The sequence below is a fragment of the Pezoporus flaviventris genome, unplaced genomic scaffold, assembly GCF_033815535.1.
Source record: "Pezoporus flaviventris isolate CSIRO_AGI_PZ_B2104156 unplaced genomic scaffold, CSIRO_AGI_Pfla_v1 ptg000057l, whole genome shotgun sequence".
Lineage (NCBI taxonomy): Eukaryota > Metazoa > Chordata > Aves > Psittaciformes > Psittacidae > Pezoporus > Pezoporus flaviventris.
In genome coordinates this window covers 2921319-2948813 of record NW_026892605.1, presented here as the reverse complement: position 1 = coordinate 2948813, position 27495 = coordinate 2921319, and the positions used below count along the sequence as shown (strand labels likewise).

Genomic DNA, 27495 nt, shown 5'->3' with positions numbered 1-27495 from the left:
ACTGATTGGATTGATAGATGTTAAACTCAGATTTAGCTGCAGTTTCTCAAATGAAAATTTTCTAAGTGGAAGAAAAGTTTAAGCGTCCTGACACAAAGTATGCTCACCAAATAAAGTTCTCATTTAAATATGCCTAAAATACATATAGGTCAAATTTAGGACAGTAGAAATTACTGAAAAAAAAGTAATTCTTTTATTAAAATAGGCAAAACAATAAACAGAAGAAAGGACAAGCAACACTGCTTGTATAGTAATCCTTTAGTAGCTCTGCTAATAATAGTTGTTCGTTTGAATGCAGCAAAATATCCTTTAATTTCACTGTCGCTACTCGCTCTTTTTTTTTTTTCTTTTCCAAACTGCCCAAGGCCAGTTCATCATATTGAACACTAAAAAAGCCCAACAAACTTTGAGTCTCTGGAGTTGTCTTTCTGAGAAGTTGACAGGTACAATAGGCTTCGCTTCTCTGAAGACAAAAAGCAACTGTTCTGCTTTTGTGGAAGCAAGCATTATCTCCAGAAAGCTCTTCTTAAATGTACTTGGGTCCTTTTCTCTGACCCCAAAATGTACAATGACTGCATTTTACAAAAAAAGATAACTTCTTTCCGTACCCTGACTAGAGATAGCTAGTCACTCACCTGACCACAGGCATGCAGTGTCTAGTGAGCAGGCTGAGGACTGTGAGGGTACGTGCTGCAGTCCCACTGCACCTGAAACCTCATTCCTCTGCCCCACAGTGCAGAGTTAGGTGCCTTGGATGCAGCAGAGACATTCAGACACTTTTAAAGTGCATGAAAAACATTTGGTTGCAAAGCAGGAAGGCTCATGCAATTAAACAGTGGGGGGGTGTTTGAACTCCATCTGTCTCAGGCACCTGTGTGAGGTGCCTCCTTCCTTTGAGGTCAAGGGTGGGGAAAGAATTCTGGGTGGTAGGTGTCCAGTTCAGCTTTATCAGGACGTAGCTGCCTTAGAAGTGATGGTAATAGTCACCTGGGAAACATCGGCTTAGTTCTCCCTTAAGGCTCATGGCAGTGGACCCTCACCTCCCAGACTTTCCCAGAAGCGTCTTTGCTACAAGGCAATAAAATAGCCAAGAGAAACACTCTCCAATATTGAAACCAGATCTCTGCTCATCCTGGGATGCACATTTATGTTTCCAGACAGACAAGCAAAACCAAATCTTGCCTGTGGCCTAATGTCTGTGGCACTTAGCTGGGAGGATAGGGGTTCTGAGTTGGTCCTTTTGGACTGCTAATGCAATTCACGTTTGTTAAGTAGACAGTGCATAAATTAAGTTATTTAGCTATTCAGTTAAATCACTTAGAGGAGAAATTATTTAATTGGGAAGCATTCATTACCTCTAGCCATAGGAGGCAATGCTTCTACCAGAGTGAGTCTGCAGTAGGGTAGGATACCTTGCTCTTAGACAGGGGTGCTTCTACAACTGTATCATATTCTAAATTTTTATGCAACTTTTCACTATGCAACCTATGTGTCAGATAATTTTGAATTCATTCTAGGTTAGGTAGCTACCAAAGCCTGGGTTTCTTGGATTGTTTTCCTCATTTTATTGAGCCTAAATTCTGCCTATACACTGCCTGGTACCAGAATTGATCATTTCAATGTGTATTAAAAAAGAATTTCAGACCATCTACCTAACATTCAGGCTGCCAGGCCAAGAACTCCCATTACGATCGGGGGGGGGGGGGAAGGAATAGTAGTTAAGTCTGCTATAGGAAAACAAAAGTTCTGATAATTATAGCTCTTCCAACTATTGTATTATATATCCTGTGGAGGTTTTCTTGTTGCAGGAAGCTGATGTAGCAAACTTTTTACAGCTGAGACTGTTGTTGTTTCTGGGGTTGTCTGGCTAGCCCTTGAGGAGCTGTGAGGGAGGAGCAGGGTCCTAAACACCATGTCCTAAACGGTGTGATGGTGGTGTCCATCTCGAGCTACTGCAGTCTTCCTGCTGCAGGCTATGATACTGGAGTGGCAGAGGGGGGTGATGGCAGGTCCCTCAGCCTTTTTCTGGTTTAGCCTTTCCAGGTCACATTTAACAATGATATAATAAATATAATACAATATACTAGTATGGTATAATACACTGAAATTTTCAAAAAGCCTAGAGTGTGATATGGATAGGGAAATACAGACACCTTTGGTTGCCTTCCTGTCTTCTTGAGACCTGTGTGAAGTATGCATTTTTGTCTGTGTACAAACATGATTTCATAGAAGTTGAGATGAGCAAATGTGGCAAATAAAGTATAGAGATAGCAGTCACATTGGTTTCTCTGTGATGACATGCATTTCCTCCCTTACAGTTGTAACGTGGTGCATGATTCCCTGTGACTATATTTGGAAATAATGGTGGTTTAAAAGAAGGGTCAACAACTGATAATATGGACACAAGGGAAGAGAATTTGCTGGAGTGAAATGCCAGTTGAAAAGTCAGCTTTTATCATGGGGAAGCATGCAAAGTTTTTTAATCATTACATGTGAAGTCAGTGACATAACTTTGTATATAACATATGTGTGTACAGATTGTTAGCCTCATGTACTTCTAATCTCTTTGTGGTACTGTTGAGAACAAATTGTGGTACTCTAAGGACAAAGTTGAAATAATCCTGTTTGTTGTTCCAAGATAAAAGAAAAGAAACACTGCAGGTCATGTTAAAAAGATGCCATTTATGTGAGTTTTCTATAAAAGAAAGTTTTCCCACTGAAATTAATGATGGAAACATGCCAGGACAATAAATTTGAGTAGGCTTGAATACTTGCTGTCTATATTAAAAACATACAGGAAGTTGTCAGTCCTGCAGGAACTGCTCTTAAGCATTTCTTTGGAGTCAGTCCTTGTATGTACAGTAGATAGTTGAGATTTTTTAACTCCAGATGAAGAGCATTTTGTTTGTATGCCCTAAGGAGAGCAATGTGTGGGCTACAAATAGGGAGTTATCAGGAAAAAGACAAGTCTTTTGGAGTAACTAATGCAGTCATGGGTAAATTTAATTAGATCTCTTACTGTGCAGCAGTGCCAGAACAGTAAAATAGACAGCACCTAGTCATGTTATCCCAGTCTCTCCAACTTTTCATTCACAATTTATGTGTCATATCATGTTTGGATTGCTTTTATAGCATGTTATTGGTAACACTTCAGTGCAGCTTCTTGGATCATAAACAGTTGTAATTGAAAGGCAGTGACTCAGGCTCTCACATGCTTGGAGGCTTTCAGCCTGGAAGCTGACCTACTTCCAGGAAGAAGAAGTTGGCCAACTAAGCCAAGAAAACTTGATGGGGGGAGTGGAAGAAGAGGGGCAGGAGGGAGTATTATTACTAAATGAGGCATTGTTTTTCCTTTGTTCTGGGTATGTGGGTTGGGTTTGGTTTTGGATTTTTTCTTGTTTGTTTGTTTGGTTTGGGGTTTGTGGCATATAATTTATTTCTACACTGAGCATTATAATCTCTATTAATTATTAAATAGCTTGAGATACTATTGCTGATGTGAAAAAAGTGTCAGTCTTAAGATAAAAGAAAGTAAAAGAAATAGGTGAAGCACTATAATGAAGACTTGCCTTTTAATGCTTCTGCAAACATAGTGAAATATCAACAAAGTAACTGAAGTGAGGATTGTAAGAAACTCAAGTTTTAGTACGAAAAGTCCAGATTCTTGCCAATTGCATTCTCTGCTCTTTTTGATTCCTGTCAGAGGTTCCTGTTGTCTTTGTTTAGAAGGTTGTTCTCAGTAAGAAAGCTGTTTGATTTAAAATAAAAACAGATTAACTGTGATTGTAAACCTGCTATTTCAGTACATGAGCTGGATACCTACTAGCCATTGTTTGTATATACTGAAGAAAAAAAATACCAAAAATAGAGAAGTAAATATACAGGAGATAATTAATGAGAAAATGTTTTTTACTTGTATTAGCCATATTGGGTAAAGGGTAATATACTTTTCCGTTAAGTGGGTTGGATTCCCTATAGCCCTGACCGAGTATACTAAAGATGTATTGAAAAGGTCTTTCATATTTATGCTCATTTACAGAAAAGCCCCAAACATTGCAACCAGTATAGAATTCCTTTACATGAGCTTGATTTTATGTCATTGTCTGTGCATGTGCACAGTGCATGTACCACTACAGTAAAGCAGATCAGGCTCAAGACTTACACGTTGTGGGGGGAGGGTGGGTTCCTTTTTTGGGTAGACTTGCTTCTTCCTTGAACAAGGTCATTGCAGTGAAAATTGCTCAGTGGTTTCTGAAAAAAGCCACAAGGAAGAGTATCTGTACTGCAGTTCAACGGAATCAAGTAACTGCATGCTGTTTGTTTTGTCTTCTATATATTTACAGTCTTGTCAGTAAAACCTTCAAAACACAATGGATTTATTAAAACAACCCATAATTTGAAAAGCTTACTCCGGAAGAACAGTTGACTAATTACAGTTGGATTATTGGTCTGATAACATAGGTTCTGAATAATGAGAGTAACTTTACTCTTACTCTTACACCAAAATATTGTTGCTGTTAAAAAAAAAAAAAAAAGGAAGAAAGAAAAAAAAGGAGAAAAGTAACAGTAAATACATTTAACATGAAGCAAATACTACTTGACTGCCCTCTTTCATAACTTAATTACTTTCCCTTTCTGCCTTCATTCCACCTTCTGCCTAATATTTCAAGGACAGGAGGTGATTATAGTGCAAATGGTATCTGTAAGTGCCTGTATTCCTTTACTGACTTTAGAACCTGTGAGCTGGTTTCTGCAAATTTTTGCAGAGGGATGAAAAAGAATAAATAGTTGGGTATGGGAGAGAGGACAAAAGGTTTTTTTACAAGTTCCCAGACAACTGAGGAGATCCAGTGTGACCTTGTACGGCACAAACCACCAGAAAATCCACCTCAAAGGGAGCTCTTAGATATACTTCAGTTATGATGAAAGCTTGAGCCAGTGTTCACAATCTGTTGTGAGATGAACCCAGTAGACAGCAAGAGTTATGACTTCTCTCAGCTCTCCTACCCCTGTCTTTTCTGTGTCGCCAGCAGGGTCTGACAGGCTTCAGGGCCATGCTGATACGTTATTTGGAGGAAGAAATCTTTGAGATCAAAGGGAAAATTTTCATTGTGGAACTTGTAGTGGCTCTCTAGGAGCATACTAACATAAAGGGTAAAGTAATGATACCCTCTTCTGGAAAGAATAGCTACTTTAAAAACACTAGACTGAGCAATTAAGGCAATGTAGGTTGTACACATTTCACTGGCTGCTAGTCTATGAAACTGCTTCAGGAAGCAGATAATAATCCAGTCAGATTTTCTTGACACACTTCTCACACCCCCGCCTCTTCCAAACCATTCATGGACTAAAAAATCTTGTGCAAGGATGTGTGTAATTCTATCTTGGTTTTACCCTAATGCAAGGTCATGATCTTGCTCTTCTGTAGTGACTGCATGCTTTCCCCTTCCACCCTCAAATCCCCTAGCATGCTGATGACTTTGGGTTTGTCAGGGTCTTCTGTCCTGTTAGAGATGGCAAAAGGGGCAGTGGTTGTACCTGTGGCTGTGATACTGAGCTGAGGGGAGCTGACAACAGAGGCTCTTTCTTTTCCCTCTTCTGGCATTATTAGCGGTGTGAATGCTCACTCATAAAGACAAATGGTTGCTTTGCTGCATTATATAACAAATTTTTTTTCTGTTCTATTGCTAATACTTGTTGAAAGAAGCAAACACCATACCTTTAGGGAAAAAAAGGTGATGAAGTTTCCTTCATTGTAAAGTTTCTTACTGGCAAAGTTAATACTAGATAAATTTAAAACTAACGTGTAGTGTGAGGTGGATCCTTAGGACTCAGTGGTCAAATTCCATCGTGTCTTCTTTTTAATTTATACTGTGATTGCCAGACCTGTTTGATGCCAGCTATAAATAACAGCAGCAGTGAATGCCTCTATTTGACCGGGTGATTTCCTGAGAGATGAGATGTGGCATAACTGCGTCTGTATGATTATGGGATTCTGTCATATATTGCCATCTGAAATTGGAGCATCACCTTTGCAACGTAGTATAAAGTGACTGAAAAGTCAATTTTATTATTTAGACTGCAAACAAAATGATGTGTTCATTATGACACTTATGACACAAAATGCAAATTAATAAAATTCTTAGCATATTTTATTAAACTTTTATAAACTCATTTTGCAAACCAAGTAATTAAACACACAAAATCTGATTTCATTTTTTCTCATCCAATTACATTAATCAGTATGGCGAAAAACTTCTTTGAATAAGGGGTTACAATCAGATAGTTATTATAATTATGACATTAAATGATTGATTACCCAACAGACATTTTCTGCTTGCTCACTTTAAGCTGTGAGCTTTGCTTACAAAATCAAACCAATTAGGAACTGTGTGTACCTAATACAAACTATTACTTCAATAAACTTGCTTCAGCTTGTACTTCAACGGCAGCGAACAAAGGCATTAGAGCCATCATTAGAGATGTCATTTATAGTTACAGAAGAATTCCCACACGTTCAGGCTTAAAGGTGCACAGTCAGAACATGTATTGGTTTTTATCCTACTAGGAGCAATAAAATGGTGGTGCAGAAGTATATAAGCAGCTATACTCCTACATTGTAGCTCTGCAGGTATACACTGCAATAATGCAGTTGCTGAAACATGGGAATTCCCAGAAAAAAAAATACAATGCAAAGAGATAATGGAGTTTATTGGAAAGGTTATGGATCCTTTTATCTATCCCGTTGATGATTTTTTCCTAACTTTTCATGTCTGAAAGTTTTTGGGAGCTATTCTGCTTGAGGAAGGTGTCCTCTTTAAGCCAAAGCACCCAAGCCCCCTAACCAGCCAACAGAGGGAAACTGCTGCTTTTGAAGTCTTCAGAGGGGCCTTCAAAAGCTTTAGGCTTGTTTCTGGCTTCCTTTGTTCCACTCAGTCTGTTTATGTGAGTGTAAAGAAAGTGCCATTTACAGACAAAAGTTAGGAAGTGGATTTTTACTTGCCCAACTAATCTTACCATGATTGTTAGGTCACATAGAAGTCTGTCACCAAAAGCTATTAAAATCCGGATAGTGAATTAGTTTTCTCTATTTCAAGATTCTAAATTATCAAAGTTCATTGCCTGAAGGCAGCAACAGATACTGAGTATTTCCAGCCTAGAATATACAGTAGTTTGAATCTAGATGCTTCAACGATTGGCACTCTTTTAAGGCATAAGAGACCCTCTTATTCTGGCTCAGGCTTAAAATAGGTTTCAAGGAAACTTAGCATTTTCTCTTTTTTTGGCTACAAATGCTTGAATTTCTTGTTCTGAATACTGTATTTAGATAAATGTACAAAATGGATAAAAGATTTCCTTATAGTGTAAGCACTATATAAGACAGAGGAAAATGGCAGGAAAATGCCTAGTGTGTTATAGCAAGTATACACTAGCTAGACCCAAACTAAGTAAGATTTTTGTGGAGTAGATCTAAATATTTAAAACCTGCTAATGATTATAAAAATGTGGAATATAAAACAACTGTGACTGAAATATGCTGAATGTATGGTTTATCTTATAATGTTCTTGGTGGGTCAGTGTATTTTCCAGCTTTTATACTTTGATTTTGCAAAGCGGTCATGAGCAAGAGACAAAGCTGATCCATAAGAAGATTGTCAATGACCTCACATCTTCAGAAGTGTGTTTTTCTGGTTGCTTTTTAGCTCTTTTCTTTTTGCTCTCTTTGACTAGCTCCCTGGCCAGCAAGCGAGGGTGACAGAGGAAGTTTTGAGAAGAGACCTGCCCAGCAGACACTTCTCCCATTATTCTAGGTAGAAATTCTTGCCCTCAAAGAGCAGTGCTCTGACGTTGCAGTAGTGCAAATTGTTAAAAAGAATACAGTCAAGCCCCAGTGTAAATTGGAAAGATGGGTGGAATGGTTCAGTGAGGAGACAGGGTGAGAAGCTGGGGAGAAAAAAAGAACATTGCTTCCCTAAGTCCTGAGGAGCTGCAAGGAGCTGAAAAATCCCCAGTCTGGGCCAAGCATTATCTTTGCTCCTTGGAATCAGCCCCCATCTTGGAGAAAGCAGGACCAGAAGAGTGTCCCTGGAAGGGTTGCTGCAGTGCCTGCAGGAGGACAAGTGGGGAAGAACGACAGGCAGCCCATAGGCCAGCATGTGTTGTGTTGCCCCTGTCTGACCTGTGACAGCACCCTAAGGAATTTGAACCAGCAAGGGAGCATCGCTTCAGGCTGTTGGTTGTGATATCTATCTCTATAGTTTTATCCAGTTCTGGAAATTTCTGCCCTGGCTGCAACATTTAAAAACCCCTCACCTCTGACACAATTCTAAAAATCTTCTGTGCATTTGCACTGAGGTTGCCCCATGCATTTAGACAGAAGACATTTAGCAAAGTTACCACTTGACTAGCAGTGTGAGTTGCTGCTGACTGTAATAGTCCAGAGATTCAAGAGTTTTTCCCTAGAAGCCATTGGATTTGAGGTCAGCCTAGAAATGTTTATCATTCTTGGATACTTTAGGCTTTTCATTCAAAAGCCAGCATTTATTTCCATGTGCACCATATAACTTGGAGAGTTACTCTTTTCCTTTAGTTGTATGTGGGATGGCATTGCAGTATATTCTCCTGTAGCCTCTGAGAATGGGGCACTGGTAAATTGTGCTTGATTTCTGACTGAAGATAATATAATTTGGAAACATCAATCCCAGAAATAAACCTAGGATATCACATAAGCAAAATAGTTTGATAAAATGAAAGTATATTAGATCATAAAACTCTTCCCTCCCCAAAAAATGAGACACAAGCTACGAATATATGTGGTTGTGTTTAATGTCCGAAGTATTGAAAACACAGGATGATATGTCTGCACACATTCTCTTCCCCAGTCTTAAATAACATGACTCAGGAAATGTATTTATCTCTAACGATGTTGGGACCTGGAAGAGAGTTACGACAACGTCTTCTCTGCCAGCAAAATTAGAGGAACTCTTCAAATTTAGTCTTACATTTGGAGATGCCAAAGATCATAGAATCATAGAATAGTTTGGTTTGGAAAGGACCTTAAGATTATCTAGTTCCACCCCCCCTGCCATGGGCAGGGACACCTCACATTAAACGATGTCATCCAAGACTCCATCTAACCTAGCCTTGAAGACTGCCAGGGATGTAGCACTTACCACTTCTTTGGGCAACCCATTCCTCACTTACCACTCTTTGGGCAACCCCTGTGCCTCACCGCCTGCACAGTAAAGAACTTCTTCATTATATCTAAGCTGAACTTCCCCTGTTTAAGTTTGAACCCGTTACCCCTTGTCCTATCACTACAGTCCCTAATGAAGAGTCCCTCCCCACATCCTTGTAGGCCCCCTTCAGATACTGGAAGGCTGCTATGAGGTCTCCACACAGATTGACACGTCTCTTTAAAGGGTCTCTGTTATAGGAATTATCGTAAAGGCTGCCAATTTACTACAAAATGACTCAGACTAAGTAACTATGGTGAGGCATATTTTGTGTGTAAACTCATTGTGACTGGGCACACAGGAAGGGAGGGGAAACATGGAGGATGCTGTCTAACCAGTGAGCAACAGTGTGAACCTGCCTCACCTGTGAACCTTGGGCAGTAACTGCACAATGCAATCACAGGTCACAGAAAACATGACCTGTGATTGTTTCTTCCACTGCTGACATTTTTGAGGGGTTTTCAGGAGCCCTGAGATGTTCCTCAGCTGGGCTGTGGCTTGTTCTTGGGATCCCACTGTTGTCTCAGTCCTGGCACCTCTGAGCTGGAGGAGGACTTATCTACTCCTGGCTTTTAGGGGACTTTTTTCCTGCAGTTTCTGTAGTGGACATTCTCCTAGATGTTCACCTACGGCTCTTGATCAGAAAGAAATCAGGCCCTGCAAACTCATGATATTTAGGACCTTGTCCCTAGCCCGCACTTTCAGTACCCCCCCCCCCCCCCCAAATGACATGAAGTGGCATACCCTTATTCCCAGGCACGCAAGTGCCCAAGGAAAAAACAGTTAATGCCATGACAAGAGCAAAGTGGAGTTTCAGTGTTAAGTGTCATGATTTATTACTGAAGTTATATCTTGCATGTTTGTATTTCTAAGTTTTCCTGTTTGGACAACTGTTCAGACTGTTTGGACTGAAAACAAAGGCTTCTGGAGTGATAATAAAATGACTCAAAAGTGTAGATTATCTGATGCAGTAGAAGATCTGGTTTTTCTTCCAGTCTTTCAAACATTAAGTTGAAGATAGACACTAGAATATAAAAGTTATTAGCAGTTATAGTCAGTGCATTTTCATTTTAATGAAAACTAGCTGGATGTCCAGGCCCAAATAGTTACGGTGAATGGAGTTAAATCCAGTTGGCAGCCGGGCACAAGTGCTTTTCCCCAGGGCTTAGTACTGGGGCCAGTTCTGTTTAATGTCTTTATCAGTGACCTGGATGAGGGGATCAAGTGCACCCACAGTGAGTTTGCAGATGACACCAAGTTGGGCAGAAGTGTTGATCAGCTGGAGGATAGGAAGGCTCTGCAGAGGGATCTGGACAGGCTGGATTGATGTGCTGTGGCCAATGGTATGAGGTTCAACAAGGCAGAGTGCTCGGTCCTGCATATGGGCCACACCAACCCCCTGCAATGCTACAGGCTTGGGGCAGAGTGGCTGGAAAGCTGCTCATGGAAAAGGACCTGGTGGTGCTGATTGATGGAGCTGGGCATGATCCAGCTTGTGCCCAGGCAGACAAGAAGGCAAACAGCATCCTGGCCTGTGTCAGCTGTGGTGTGGGCAGCAGGGCCAGGGCAATGATCATCCCTTTTACTGGCACTGGTGAGGCTGCACCTCAAATCCTGTGTTCAGTTCTGGGCCCCTCACTACAAGAGAGACATTGAGGTGCTGGAGCAGGTCCAGAGAGGAGCAAGAAGCTGGTGCAGGGTCTGGAGCACAAGTGTGATGGGAAACAGCTGAGGGACCTGGGGGGGTTTAGTCTGGCAAAGAGAAGGCTCAGGGGGGACCTTATCACTCTCTAAAACTACCTGAAAAGAGGATGAAGAGAGGTGGGTGTTGGATTCTTCTCCCAGGTAGTATAGAACAACATAAACCAGCTTAAAGTTGTTCCAGGGGAGGTTTAGATTGGGTATTGGGAAAAATTTATTCACTGAAAGTGTTGTCAAGCATTGGAACAGGCTTCCCAGGGAAGTGGTTGAGTCACCATCCCCGGAGGTATTTAAAAGACATATAGATGCAGAACTTAGGGATGTGGTTTAGTGGTTGACTTGGCAGTGCTAAGTTAATGTTGGACTCAATGGTCTTAAAGGTCTTTTTCCAATTTATGACTCTTTGTACCTCAGCAGGCTGATGTTGTGTTTGCTGTGCCATAAGCATAACTTATGCCTTAAGATAAAAGAGGATAACAGACCTCTGAATCATATTTCTTGCCTCCCTTCAGCTAAAACATTCCTGTTCGTAATGCTGCAACTTCTGTTAAGGCAAACAATGAATGAGTCATTTGTCTCTATCCACAATATTATAATACATGTAAAGAGTGCTAGACAAGCATTACGCATGGGCAGATGGGTGCTGTAGGCAAAAGGGCTGTGTTTTTTTTCTTGTATGTATCAAAGGCTACGTTTTATTTTCTTGCACTGGGGGAGCTGGCACAGATGAAGAGGCTTTTTCACTGGGATCAAAATTCTTCTTTAATTGCTTCTGTGGTAATCATAATGTTTCTGTTAACAGGCATTCTTCATAACTGCTGTGAAGCCTACAATGTTGGGCTACTAGAAGCAAAAATATTTTCTGGTCCATCAAGAGAACAGTTTGGATATACAGTTCAGCAGATTATAAATGAACAAGGCAAATGGTAAGCTTGAACAGCTTGTTATATGTCCAGTTAAAGGTAGCTTGAACAGCTTGTTATATGTCCAGTTAAAGGTTAGGGAAAAAACTGTTGAAATTTACTTTTCTTTTATTATTCTGCATTTCATTTAAATGTGTTCTGATTAACTCATTTTCATATTAGAATAAATACTTACATTATTAAAACAAAAGTTGAAATATTTTAAAGATGGGTGCATTTGAAGGTTCAGGCTTTTTTCCCTTTACACTGTGCAATCTGAGGTCTTCTGTTAAGCTTTTACTTTCATGTCCAGTACACCAGTTTCCTCAGACTCATGATTTCTGTAAAATTTTAACTCATTTCATCCCTTCCTGGTTTGTTACACATGACATGTACACGGGATATTTTTCCATTTTAACATTGTTGAGGTAAAACAAATTATTAGGGCTGAGAAGTTCTAATTAATGATAATATTAATATTAAAATAAGTGAGCTTATATCATTTTGTGTATGATACAGCATTAAACATTCACTTCTCAAGGGATGGCATGTTTGCTTGTATGTAATAACAAAATCTTAGTAAAGGCCTTGTTGTCTGCTGCATCTCTTCGGCCATAAAATTTGATGCAAAATCCACTGTTGTCACAACATTGGACTTGATGAGCAATTAGTAAAATATTTTTAATAGTAATGTTGGTTTCGGAAAGAACTTGAAAATACTAACCCAGAGTAAGTCCATTCAGTGGAAGACACATTATTTTGTCCTCTGCAGTCTCAGCAACCACAAAACTTAATGTGTCTTTTATGGCAAGGACTGAATTACTATAAATAGTTCAGTGGTACTTAACTACTTTGAGTGGTTATTTGTGTATGCACAATATTAAGTCTATAGCAGAAAGTCGCACAAGTCATGTATATTATCATAGGCCAAGACAATATTTTGATGTATCATTCTCTGTGGTTTGAAACAGTGTCAGAACCAAAATAGCGACAAAGTGGCATGTTTGCTCAAGTGATGATCGGAGAATAGTAAGTAGCTGAACTTTTTTCAGTAAAAAGAAAGTAAGATGTCAAAATCTGAAATTCACAGAAATGCATTTGAAAATATATTTTACAGTAGTTTGCAGAAGACAACCATACAAAAATATTGAGCTGAGATATTTATGCATAGCTGTGCACAGAGACGCTGTGCAGTTGCAATTGATTGCGTATGTAAAGATGTAAGACTACCTAGATGTCACTGCATCTCTGGCATTACTGTTTAACACCAGTGACCAGGAGGAAAAGTAAGAGGAGAGCAGAGCTGTGTCCTCTGAACTGAGAACTCATTGAGTAGGCTCTCAGCCTACCCCCACTCCTTGACTGATGTAGCAGCTTCTCACTTTGTTTCTGCCTGCTTTAATGATGTGTTTAGTCACCCATAGATCAGAGCTCTCTTCCTTTGAAACTTCTTTGTAAAGCCATTGAAGGAGCTCAGGAATGTCTGCTGAAGTGAACTGAATGCTTTGGCTCATAGATGGAGAAATTATGTCCTATGTTTTAGCCGCCTTGTACGTTTATCTACAAGCTAGATAAATTTTGGATAATTTTGTATTTCCCTATTTAATTTTTACTTATAATAAAACCCCTCCACTACCACTTTCTTGGATCATGTGTGATAAAGTTCAGGAAATCGAGTAAGTTTCGGTTAACTTTTCCTATTATACAGAATCATAGAATCATTTAGGTTGGAAAAGACCTTTAAGATCATTGAGTCCAACCAATCTCTTCCCAAGCATGAAAATATTATGAATCTGGAAAACTTCTGTAGACAGGCACTTCATTATTTGTTCATTCACTGCACAGTGTCTGATCATAGCTCCAAAAATCAGGGGAATTCTAGCAGCTCTTGTTTGAGTAACTGTGACTTGTTAGAGACTCTTCAGTGAAGAAAAGGTCTTTTCAGTATCCCTCTCAAGAAATCACTGAACAACCTTAAAAAAAAGTCAGTCATGGTTTACCGTCTTGTTCTCTTCATTTCTAAGCTATTTTCCTTTTTTTCCTTTTTTTTTTTTTCTTGTGTGCAGTATTTAAATTTAAGAGCCCAACACCACTCAAGCTGTTCAGTGGAGCTGGTTTCTTCTACAAGCAATGCAGAGGCTACAGTCTGTGTGCAAAGACCTTGTTGACATGGCTGAGTTAGGAGTGAGATAAACAGTCTGAGCTTTGCATAAGAATGGGATGCTGCTTTCTGTTAGAGGGAAGTGTTTATCGCTGTATGCTTTTATGGAGACCATCATTGTGCACCAAGAATGTGATGCACTTGAAAATGTTGTTCAGGCACAGTGGGGCTGCTCACAACATCAAATGTTGCTGGAGTGGCATCTTCCTCCAAAGGAGAGGTTATCCAGAATCTGAGATCTTCCAGAAATTTCATCACTTCCTAGACCTCACTTCTGTTAATAAAATAACATGCTGCTATATCAAATACAGCTTTAAAAATCCTCCTGTACTCTCTCAAAGATTACAAAGGAGAGATACAGAAAAAAAACCAACAGATGCTAGTTACATTATTCAGCTGTATTTCTGGGAGGTACATCTCCTGAGGCAATAAAAGCTATAGAAAATGATAAAGAGAGGAAAATCTTTGCAGAAGTTGGACTTCAGACAGTGGTATGTTATCACTTTTGTTGAAGATGAGTTCAGAGAGAGAGAGTGAAGACAGTCAAACCAGCAGCACAGGTCTATAAAGGGGGCTTATACATGTTGGAAAACCATGACACAAACCAGCAAGGGAGCCCTTTTAGTTTAGAGTCAGATGATCCAGGATAATTGGACACTGAACTGCCGTGCACTGATGAGCATTGATGGCATGTGAGGCTCATAAATAAGGACAAACTTGCAAGTCAAGCCCAGCTCAAGCTTTTCATGGTGTCTGCTGGGATTTTCTGAACAGAAGCTCTTTAATGAACTCAAGGAAAATTGTGAACACCAAAGAAGCTCATCAGTAAGAAAAGTTTAGGCAGCCCATCACACAACTAATTACAGAAACATCATTCAGTTTACACTCTTTCTCCCTGTCGTGAAATCACCTGTATTTGAGCCTTAAACTGAGATCAAGTTCTGTCATTTTATAAACACAATATTTTAGAAAGGCAGATTGTACCCTGTCAAGTTTGTCTTGAATGTGCATGCCCAGAACAGAAGCTGATACTACATTCTGCAAAGATAGCAATACTTACTTCATGCTCATACTTGGTTTTATATCTGTCCCAGGTGAGGAAGATTGGATAACAGTATATAACTAAATGCATTGTTCTACACAAATGTGTCTTCAGTCTGTGGGTACATCCCACAACAGTGCTAAAGTCTCAGACTGCTGCTGAGGAACTGGTTGGTATCAAGTTGCAGTCACACTGCTCAGTTGTGTCTGTGTGCTTATGATTTGGATTTTTTAAATTTTGTTTTGGAATTTTTTATGGGATTTTTCTGAAGTATCTTGTTTCATTCCGTATCATGTCAGTAATGACACTTTACGCTGCCCTTGCTGGTGTATCACATAATCACTGCACTACTAAATAGTTTTAAAAATCACCACATACTTCCCACTAGTCCTCACAGCCCAGTGGCCTTTCTCCCAAGGTGGTGTCCTGCCTCTTCAGACAAATGAGGTATTTTTGCTGAAAAGACACATTGTGTAGCAACTGTTGTTGAAATCAATACATTTTAAAGCCTTATAATTTTAATGAGGAGGGTAATTTCTGCCAACTTTTTTTTTTTTTTCTTTAAGAAAAAGCCGCTATTGTTACAGCTCTGTCTTTTCAGTGCCAGGACCACTGCTAACACTGAGTTCTTCGTCCAGTTTTTGCTTAGTCTGATTGCATGCCTTACAGTTTGCCTCTTCACTGCTTGGAGCAGCTCTGCCTTCTGTCTTCTAGACCTTTTAAGTTTGTTAATTAAACTTTCTTGCCCTAGCTCACTGTAGTTTTTGAAGTTTTGAGTATTTTCTTTGAGAGATTGGAAGTTCTAGATGGTGACAAGTGGTTCAGGGTGTGCTTAGAAGCATCTCTGAGAGTGAAGAGTTTTCTGGTTTTCATATCTATTCATCACTTCCTGTAATTGTAGGGGAAAGGGCCAGATGATTTAAAAGGTCCTTTCTACTTCTGTTTTCCTATTTCCTATTAGCCATCTTTGTGTTTAGAAGACACATGAAAGAGCAAATGCATGAAAAAAAGAAAAAGAAAGGAAATGAGAAAATATAAAACTTGCTCTGACAACAGCTGGGAATTCGGCCCTTCACTGGGAATTCTGATTTTGTTTTCTGCTACATCACACTTTGCCAGTTACTAGCTTTGTCATGGTGTAATTTCCCAGAAATAATTCCTGTTGCACTTTGATCTGCCACTCCTGCAGCCTGTGTGGTATGGCATTGCTGCTGAACTTTGACTTCCTGTAGTTCCATTGCTTTGTGTACAGTGTTGGAGCCTTATTAAGGAGCCGAATAGTAAAAACAGTGGCAGTGTTACACACTAATCACTATAGTATTGTTTTAAGACAGTCTACAAGGACACATAAGAAAGTTTTGTAAAAAAAATATTTAACTCATGGCTGAAAAGGATCCTTAATTAACACACCATACATTATACAGTTTATTTGGAAACAAGCATTTTCAAGTATTTTAGTTTTCGTTTCTTACATTCTTTCCTGATCCATTCTGTTTCATTCTGCTTTATGTGCATCCTGTTTAATCACAGTAAAAAATACTCTGTAGTTAGCAGGATGCTACCCAGATACTCTTCTGCTTTCTTCACTTCTGATGTTTCAGAAAGATACTCGTGCATTTTCCCAGATATTGTGTAACTCTCTATTGTAATAGTTTATGTTACTTTTCAAAGGCAAGAAGAACTTGCTGATTTCTAATATAGATTAAGGTTAGTATTAAGTAAGGCTCAGGATATGAAAGAAATAATAATTGAGTTATTTCCTAGGACCTTTGACAATTAATACCAAATATATAGGGCTAGGCTTTGCAAAAGTTGGTTAGTAACTTTTTCTCAGGAGAGTATTGATGGCAGGACAGGCTAATTAAGTCAAATAAGGGAAAGCGGTTAATAACTGTTCATTTCTGAAAATCACAGTGCCAGTAACAGTTCTAAGTGTTAAATTCTGTGTACAGGGTGGCATTTTTTGGCTTACAGTATGTTATAGCATTGAGATTTCTTCATGCTACAAGTCTACAAAGAAAGCTAATACAACAAAGGGGAATACAGTATAATAACTTCTAAAGTATGAGGAGTGCAAGCTAAATGAAAGACAAAATTAAGTTTGCTTTGGACACAGGTGGCATAGATTTAAGTTTGGGTTTAAGATTAGAAGAGTTTGCCTTGTTTGGCTTACATTTTTCTGTCTGTATCACACAACAGCCACAAGGGTAGTTCCAACAAAAGTGTAATTGTTGTGAATATTGAGTCCTAGAAGTGGGTTTTGTATAAAGAGTGATAATTCCTTGTTTTAAATAGATGTTTAGGTTGGAATTAATGTTGAGGTTGGGGGAAACATGAGTTTCAGAGCTCACATAACTGCTGAGCACCTTAAGGCCCAGAGTGAGCATAAGTATGCATGCTGAAAGGGAGAGAATTGCTTCTTCTAAACTCTGTGGATAGTGTTTGTCTCCAGACGGAGTGGTGCATGGGTATTTCATAGAATCATAGAATAGTTAGGGTTGGAAAGGACCTTAACATCATCTAGTTCCAACCCCCTTGCCATGGGCAGGGACACCTCACACTAAACCGTATCATCCAAGGCCTCGTTCAATCTGGTCTTGAACACTGCCAGGGATGGAGCATTCACAACCTCCCTGGGCAACCCATTCCAGTGCCTCACCACCCTAACAGGAAAGAATTTCCTCCTTATATCCAATCTAAACTTCCCCTGTTTAAGTTTTAACCCGTTACCCCTTGTCCTGTCACTACAGTCCCTAATGAAGAGTTCCTCCCAGCATTCCAAGATCTGTTAAGGTCATTCTTTGAACAGTAGCTGTCCTCAGGCAAGGACTCTGGAATACATTTGGCTTCTGGGAAACTTAGAAAAAACATACAAGTATTTATAAATGTACAGTGCAATGTTCAGCTTCACAGTTAATGTGGAAAAACTGTTCCAGTTTCAGATATTACACCTGCAGTGCTGCCATCCTTTTTTAAACTCTTTTGTGTTTCCATGAAAACTGTTAGCCCTTTCTCTCTCCAATCAGCCCACTTAGTGTTTTATAACAGTAATCAACTCTATAGTCCCTAACAAGGGGGAAGGCTGTATAGCATGTTTTCCTCCTGACAATCACTACTGACCAGATCCAGTCCTCTGTGTCACTGTAGGTATTTGTTGGTTGCATCATCTATTGGTTCATGACTGATGGAATAGTTTCTCATGAACCCTGGTTACTGGGTCCTCAGCTATGATGGTTCTGGTTTCCACTGTGCAGAAAAGACTGTACGCCTCAGAAAGTAGCAAGAAGATAAGAAGCTACCTCACAGCTAAGGTAACATATAGTGGTTTTATATAGAGAGTTATTTATATGAACATGAATGGCATGTTTAGAGATGGTAGAAGTACACAAAATCCTGTTCCTGCTGCCTGTGTAATCGCTGTTTTTCAACAAAGTAATTGAGAAGGCAGCAGGTATTTTTAAAATATTCTGATACACATGAGACAGAATCTGAAGTTACCCCGAACAAGGCTTTAAGTGAAGTGGTGGACTTGGCAGTCCTGGGGTAGCAGTTGGACATTATAATCTCAAAGGTCTTTTCGAATCCAGATGTTTCTATGAAGTAAACTAAAATATGCAACTAGCAGTATTTTCTTAGAGAAAGCTAAGACGGATGCAAACTCTTACTTGTGCTTCTAAAACTATGTGTTTTTATCAAAGCTATTTTATCCAAACTAATTATAAACTTGCAGCAGTAAAATCAGAGGACTCCTGAAAAGTTTGTATGATATGTAGCAATTGCTTTGAAACACAACAACGCGTTCTTTTAATAGTACAAGGTTCTTGCATTGGAATTACAGAATCACAGAATGGTTTAGATTGGAATGGACCTTATAGTTCATCCAGTTCCAATCCCATTCCATGGGCAGGGACACCTTCCACTAGACCAGGTTGCTCAAAGCCCCGTCCAGCCTGGCCTTGAACGCTGCCAGGGATGGGGCAAACACAACTTCTCTGGGCAACCTGTGCCAGGGACTTACCACCCTTACGGGAAAAAATTTCTTCCTGATACCTAATCTAAATCTACCCTCTCCCAGTTTAAAGCCATTCCCCCTTGTCCTGTCACCACCTGTCCCTGTACAAAGTCCCTCTTCAGCTTTCATAGAATCATAGAATAGTTAGGGTTGGAAAGGACCTTAAGATCATCTAGTTCCAACTCCCCTGCCATGGGCAGGGACACCTCACACTAAACCATGTCACCCAAGGCTTCATCCAACCTGGCCTTGAACACCACCAGGGATGGAGCATTCACAACCTCCCTGGGCAACCCATTCCAGTGCCTCACCACCCTAACAGGAAAGAACTTCTTCCTTATATCCAATCTAAACTTCCCCTGTTTAAGTTTTAACCCATTACCTCTTGTCCTATCACTACAGTCTCTAACGAAGAGTCCATCCCCAGCACCCTTATAGGCCCCCCTTCAGATACTGGAAGGCTGCTATGAGGTCTCCACGCAGCCTTCTCTTCTCCAGGCTGAAGAGCCCCAACTTTCTCAGCCTATCTTCATATGGGAAGTGCTCCAGTCCCCTGATCATCCTCGTGGCCCTTCTCTGGACTTGTTCCAACAGTTCCATGTCCTTTTTATGTTGAGGACACCAGAACTGCACACAATACTCCAAGTGAGGTCTCACGAGAGCAGAGTAGAGGGGCAGGATCACCTCCTTCGACCTGCTGGTCATGCTCCTTTTAATGCAGCCCAGGATACGGTTGGCTTTCTGGGCTGCAAGCACACACTGCAGCCGCCTCATGTTCATTTTCTCATCGACCAACACCCCCAAGTCCTTCTCCACAGGGCTGCTCTGAATCTCTTCTCTGCCCAACCTGTAGCTGTGCCTGGGATTGCTCTGACCCAGGTGTAGGACCTTGCACTTGTCATGGTTAAACTTCATCAGGTTGGTATCAGCCCACCGCACAAGCGTGTCAAGGTCCCTCTGGATGGCATTCCTTCCCTCCAGTGTATCAACCAAACCGCACAGCTTGGTGGCATCGGCAAACTTGCCAAGGGCGCACTCAATCCCACTGTCCATGTCAGCGACAAAGATGTTGAACAAGACTGGTCCCAACACCGATCTCTGAGGGACACCACTCGTTACTGGTCTCCAGCTGGACACTGAGCCATTGACCACAACTCTCTGTGTGCGGCCATCCAGCCAATTCTTTATCCACTGAGTGGTCCATCCATGAAATTGATGTCTCTGCAATTTAGAGACAAGGATGTCGTGTGGGACAGTGTCGAGTGCTTTGCACAAGTCCAGGTTTCTTGGCTTGTTATCTTGTAGCTACTTACTTAAAATTTCAGAGCAACAATTTTGCTTTTAGCAACCTGTTGACCTACTAGAAAACACGTTTTCTTGTGATACTCCACGTTCTACACTGGAATCCCATTTCTTGTCCTCTTACTGTCCCATAAATGAATTAAGTATAACCATAGACTAATCTGTATGAAAGGAAAGCCATATTGCTGCTGGAGTGAAAACCCGGTCTCTGCTTTCTAATGAACTGTTTCACTTTTTTTTCCATATATCGTGAGATCATCTTCTTATGATAATGTTTTTCCTTACCCTTATTTCACTGGACATTAAACTGTATAATGAATTGTCTTTGCCAGCCCTTTGTGGCCCTATACTGTCTGCTGGTTTTACTCTCTCATAGACTTATGCTGAAAAATAGGTATTCAAGCAGTATTCCCAGCTTTGTGAAGGCTTTCAGGTAAAATTGAAGTGGTCTTGAGGAACAGATATTGGAGGGAAAACCTCATGGCAGACACAGAGTCTGAGAAAATGAATCACTTTGTATAGTAGGCACAAATTACCCTAAGTCTTAACTTTCTTGTTCAGGATTAAACACTTTGTGCAGCAGACTGTTACCACCTGCAGTGTTTTCTTTCTGACTCAGTGTGGTCAAGGTGTGTTAGTGCTCAAGCTCAGACATAAGCATTTGACTGCTGCTGAGCAGATCCTGCAGGAAATGCTTCTTATCGGCTAAAATAACAACTCAAAAGGACTAAGTTAACTATTAACTGGCGAGACAATTTTTTTTGTGTCTCAATCGCCAATGTATATATTTCAAAATTTATATGCATCTGTATATATTAGTATCTTGGCTGTATTTCTTCTGACACTGTGACAGACTGTCACAGAAACAACAGTAAATGCATTTGAGGCAGCCTAACCCCCAGAGGCTCCTCCACCAAAGCTGTCCCTGCTGAATCCACTGTATTTACATCAAGTAAAGCTTCGGAGCAGCTCTGGAGGAGACTCTTGAGTGCTTTAGGTGCTACATCTGGTAAAAGCCTTTTTATCTGTTGCCTAAAGTGTGCTATGTAGTAGTGCTACTGAACTTTTCCAGTGTTACTAAAGACCTAACGAAGTTCCTGTTACTTTAGGTTGTTGGTTGGTTCACCCTGGAGTGGCTATCCCTCTAACAGAACTGGGGATATCTATGCATGTCCTGTTGGTACATCCAAAACCACATGTAAAAAACTGAATTTACAAGGTAAGTTGTAACAAATAATGCCTTGCTACAGTTGTTCAGTTTTTTTCTTGGTTTTATACCAGGCCTATCTATCTTGTTAAAAGTTTTAACTATCTCTCTGTTTGTATATGTGTGTGAATGCTTCAAGGACTCACTGCCAGCTGTAGGTGAGACCTGTGTGTATGTGAGCCAAAATTGGTGCCAGCTGCTGGAGTCAGGCTGGGCTATGCGTGTCCTGACCTCTGATCTCAGCACCAGATACTGCAGCAACTGGGGTCTTTAACCTCAAGCTATGGGCTGGGAACAGTATGTGTCCCAAAACCAGCTGATGGCAGAAGGACCAGGGCTCTGTGTCATGGAGGGCCCCATGCTGGCAGCTGGAGCAGAACCACGGATCACAGGCCAAGGGACTGGTGGGGGCTCTAGTGCAGTGACTGTCTGCATCTTCCCCAAACCTGGCATCTGTGTGTATGTGCACTAGCAAACTGCTCAGCTGGACCAGCCAACGGAGGGGCGCCTCAGGTCCAGGTATCATGCAGATGCGAGGTCCATGCTGGGATACCCAGGGGGAATTGCCAATGTGGATTGCGTGAGGGACGAGTGTGTGAGTGCACAGGAAGCCTTTTCTGCCTCTCTGTGTTTGCAAACTGGGCGTGAAATAGGATTCACTTTTGGATACAGTGAAAATACAGGGCAGCAGCGTGTGCTGCAATGCCTGTTTTATGTTTATATGTGGTGCAGATCATTTCTGTCCTCCACCACTCCTTCCACGTTTTTGTCTAAAGCCTGATACTGGATCGGAGGAGTCTGGTGTCCTGAGGAATGTAACAGTAGCTGCTCAGCTGCAGCAACTCAGCTAGTCAAAAATACACAAAAATACCATTTCTTCCTCCCTGTTGCTCTTGGCTCCCTCAAGTGCAGGTCCTCTAAATGGACATGCTGAATTCATGTCTATAGTTAACAGTTAGTAAATTTTTGATGAAGATTAGCTTTTGTTCCTTTCGTGTCAGAATCATAGGCAGCCATTTGGAAAAGGAATCTTAGATCCTGAGAAATCAAGATTTTGAAAATGAATTCTAACTTACTAAATTGCTTCTATATCTTATTTACTATTCTGTCATTACTTAATCTTTTTTTCTTTCAGCCCTAATAAATATTTCAAATGTGACTGAGATAAAGGAAGTCATGAACCTTGGGTTAACTCTGATACAGAACTCAAAAACCGGAGGATTTTTGGTATGTATCAAGGACATATGCAATACACACAGAAATTCCTGAGGACAATGAAGAGACTAGAATTCTCCGCATTTTTTTTTAATAAGTCCAAGTTGAATATATTTGATTATGCAGCATAGATTAGTACATATTTTGCATATTTTAAAATATTCCATCCTACTGTCATTACCTGTTTAAAAGTCAGGAAAATTATGGAATCTTCCCATCATTTATATAAATATCCTGTGGAAGGGCACATAACTAAAGACTCTGTAGTGAGTCAGACAACATAGGCAAGAATATTTCCACCATGTATCTAAGACAGTCTTGTATAGTTCTGGTTACACTTTCAAAAGACAGCATGGAGTCTGCCTCCCTCCATATGTGCTTGCACAGAGGCTGTTACCCTGAGATGTTAGCATTTCTAGTTCCATGGATCTGCAATATGTTTTATTTGGTTGGTAAGCTGGAGGATATACACAAAATATGTGTATGTTTTGCAAACCAGTCTCCTTGGGGCCTGTAAAACAGACTGCATAACTGAAAGGAGGTTGATGCCTTCTTAATAGTCTTTTTTACAATCCTAACCATAAGCATGAAAACTGTTGCAGTGTAAGTGTATTCCAGTTTGATGCATCATTGCAGTAATTAAGTGAAACAACAAATTGCAGGCAGAGGAACTCTGAGATTCACTTTCAGCTTCACATTTACGTGTTGCATCTTCCTAATAATTGCAAAAAATATTCAAATGTTTATTATTTTCATTACCACCTAGCTCAGTTCAGTGAAGTACTTAAGTCTAATTCCAACCTTTCCAGCAGCATTCTTGGAGTTAGTAAAGTTAATCAGAACTTCAAATACATCAAGTTTTCTTCTTGATGGTTTTTTTGAGAAGACGCTGATTAGAAAAGTCTTATTCTATCTCTTGGATAATACCTTTGGTTGCTGTTAATGCAGCCCTCCTATGCATACCCACTTTTAACCAGTATCAGTAATTGCAGTGATTTTAAATCACATCTCACGCAGGAAAACTTGTATTTTCTAATAGTACTTGAACTTCTCTCAGTTAGAAATAATTTCTGGATCCATACATTATTGATTGACTCTCCTTAAATTTCATAAAGTAACAAAAAATTGCGCTGAATGGTAAGACATGAACAGTTAGCCATGTCTTTGGCAACCGGAGCTCTTTTTGACATAAGGAAAACGGGGTACTAGACAGGTGCTTATTTGTGACTTAGCCTCAACAAATACCAAAAGCTCCAGGACTTGTTGTCTAATTCTTGCCACAACTAAGAGGAGATTGTCGCTGCAGGCTGCTGTCAGCCGCAGCTTCTCTCTGAGACACAATCTCTGGCAGCTGGCCTCTGTGATGGACTCTTTGGTTTAGCTCAGAGCTTCTTCCTCCCCCCCCCCCAGATTACTGTGCTCCTTCCTCCCGTGGCTGCTTTTCAGCCTCCATCTCAGCTTGCACATGTCTGTGCTGCATCCTTGCACTGCTTGGCTGGAGCATGACCCAGCCTGGCATGTCTGTGCTGTAGCTTGTGAGTCCTGCTGGTTCAGCTAATTTGATGCCATGTGATTGCTTCCCACAGGTATCCTAAGTACAGGGCAGCAATTTCCACATTACATTTTTCTGAGGCATGCTTAGTCCTGTTGGAAAGGTGCTTAAGAATTTCACTGATGGTTAACAATCTTCTTTCCAGATTTCTCATCTGTGTTTCTGTCAGTTTGGTTCTGGGGAAGTACTTTGTGTTTAGTTGAAAGGAACAGCTCCTGTCTCCTACATGTAAAATCTCCTTTCTGTATTTAACATGTGAAATCTCCTCTATGTATTTAATGCCCCACAATTGCTCGTTTGTCCTTTGATTTGCTAAATAAACACAAATTTTTGCCGTATTCCATATGAGTGTTCCTAGGGCACTATATAGTGTATTTTTAACTTCCCTGTCTCAGCTGCAGGTGCTTCTTTTCACGTATCTTTAGGCCATATTTGATTTGCATGCTCCCTGCAAGCTTACCTCACCCTGCAATCAGCCAGTGCCTGATCAGTCTGCTGTTCACTTTTCCACTCAGTGAGCAACTAGTTTATGTCAACATTTCTTAACATTAGTCCTTAAGGACACATCTATGCCCCTTTCTACTATTCCAGTTTTCAACTTCCTCGGTTCTTCGTATGTGATCTCCCAGGTTTCCCCTGTATCAATGTTGCGTCTTAAGTCTCTAACTGTTACAACACTAGAACATTTGAATGTGGGGTTTTTTGTTGTTTTTTTTAAGAACAGCGAAGTTTAGTAGAACATTTTAGAACATTTCTATTTTTTTATTAAAGATTAACATCATAATTTTGAGTTACCATTAATATAAAAGGAAACTAGAAATAGGCAAATGAGATTAATCTATAAAGAACTTTAAATTACAAAACAGCTTTCATTTAAAGATTAGTAGCACTCTTCCAGCTTCACAGTTACCAATATAGAAGTTTTATGTTACCTGTGTTACCGATATAGACATTTTGTACCTCTCACCTCTTCAAATACCTATCTTTTCCAGTAAAACTAATCATGCCCCATGTAGCAGCTAAAAAGAGCACTTATCTCAAGATCAGATTATGTAGATGTATTTCCTTTCTCTTGTAGAAAATCTGCCATCTTCTCAAATATGTTAAGGTAGTTTGATGTGGCCCACCACTGGTAAACCAATATGTGATTTTCAACTTACTTCTGCCTTTAATTTTCTTTTTTCAATATTCTTGAGAAAAGGGTAATAGTGCCATTCACTCTCTCTTCTCTTCCTAAATAGAGATGGTGCATTTTCTGTTCCTAACATCTTTTTTATTCAAAAAGAAAATCCCTCCTGGTCCCCCAAATATCCTCATTAAAAAAATACTGTCTCAGTGTCCATCTTCTTTATCTAGGTACTTTTGCACCTATCCTTCTAATATCAGAGGTGTGGCTGTCATGCAGCCAGTTTCTTTTTACAGAGATTATTTGCAGCAAAGAAGCAAGATTATTTTCCCTGAAAGGCAGTGAAATATGTAGCTGAGGGCTAAATGGGACAGTGCATAACGTGTGGCTGCACCCTCCCTTGAGACGATGAAAACATTTAGGTTGTAACTATTTTCACAAAGTGAATTTCCCTTGGGAACAAGGCTTCTCAAACTAATATATGTGTGTGTGCTCACTGATCACTAAACCCTTCAGTCTGCTCGCACTGTTGGAGGTAATCGGATTTACCGAGAGAAAAACAAGAAAACCTCTTGCATCTTCGCAGCGTCCTGCATGCTCGTGGGTCTGGTGCCACCTCCTGGTTAGTAGAAGAACTCCTCTGCAAATGTGCTAATACCAACCCAAGATTTAAACTATAGCTTGTAGAGCAGGTGGCTTCAAGCAGCGCCGATTGCTTGCAGACCAAGTCACACTCCCTAGTTGTTAGAATTGTGCATAGTCTGGAGGGACCAGCTTGCAGAAGGAGGCACTAAGATGATCATGAATAGAAAATCCATTCAGTGAGAAAGCCTGTGAGAGGGATACGCTGTGATTGCAAGGGATTTTGCTTGATTACCCAAGAGGGCTCCTCTGATCCTATATGGCTGTAGTTCTGCTTATTGTGCTTTTCTGTACAGGTGAAGTAAGACAAATATTTGTCATTTTTATAGTTTCTTTTTGTTGTTACTTTTAAGACTTGTGGTCCTTTGTGGGCACAGCAGTGTGGAAGCCAATACTATGCAACAGGAGTCTGTTCTGAAATCAATCCAAGTTTCCAGCTCCTACGAAGCTTTACTCCTGCTATTCAAAGTAAGATAACATGTGCAAAACAGATTCTATTAAAAAGGCATATCAAACAAAATCAAGATATGTTCTGTCAGGGACTACTAATTTGTGGGGGTTTTGGGGTTTTGGTTTTTTTTTGTTTTGTTTTGTTTTTTAAAATATATGTGCAAGTAGCAAAGTCCTGTGATTCACATGTAAGGACTTACAAATTGTGACCCAATGCCAGTATAAATATGGACTCACTCCTCTGAATTAAGAGGCACAGCACCACTGCAGGCTCAAAATCTGCATATGCTTCTGTTGAGTCCTCATTCTGGGGAAAAGCTTCCTGATCTGAAGTGTTGCCTGTGTGAGACCTAGTTGTGCACCTCTGAATTTAGACAAAGAATTGTATTGAGACTGAAAGTGTATTTAATGTCTGCTTTTTATTTTTTAGAGTGTTCCTCCCTTATAGACATCGTGGTGGTTTGTGATGAGTCAAACAGCATTTATCCCTGGGATGCAGTGCGGGCATTTTTGAAAAAGTTTGTACAAGGCTTAGACATAGGCCTTAACAAAACCCAGGTAAGTCACAGACCTCTTAGAGAGAGACCAAAAAACAAAAAGACAATGGGTTTTGCCAGCAAATGTAAAGGAAACCAAGTGTACTACAGTACTCCCTCAAAGCCACAGGTTATGCTGTTGTCCTTACCTTTCAGTATTGTTATTTCACATCTAACCTGTTTCGAAACCAACTTAAATAAAAGTCTAAGTTATAGCTAGGGGAGTCAGATCTCTTTCATTCCTTATGTGTGAAAGTAATTAAAATACAGTCTGTGTGCATGTGGTGAAAGTAGAATAGAATTTTTACAGGTTTTTCATATGGGTCTTACTTTCAACTGCTGCATCTTTAAAATAGTTTTTCCTGCTTGGTTACTCTCTGACCTTTGTGTTCTTTTTCCTTTTAATTTGAT

General features: G+C 40.2%; 1 protein-coding gene across 1 annotated transcript in view; it reads left to right on the top strand.

The window, feature by feature from the left end:
• The window catches only part of ITGA2 (integrin subunit alpha 2), a 70619-nt gene that overhangs the window by 7330 nt on the left and 35794 nt on the right, over positions 1-27495 (top strand). The window contains exons 2-6 of the mRNA XM_061469400.1: positions 11740-11863; positions 21466-21575; positions 22699-22790; positions 26452-26566; positions 26979-27106. Of these exons, the coding sequence (XP_061325384.1) occupies positions 11740-11863; positions 21466-21575; positions 22699-22790; positions 26452-26566; positions 26979-27106 (569 nt within the window). The remainder of the gene's footprint in view (positions 1-11739; positions 11864-21465; positions 21576-22698; positions 22791-26451; positions 26567-26978; positions 27107-27495) is intronic.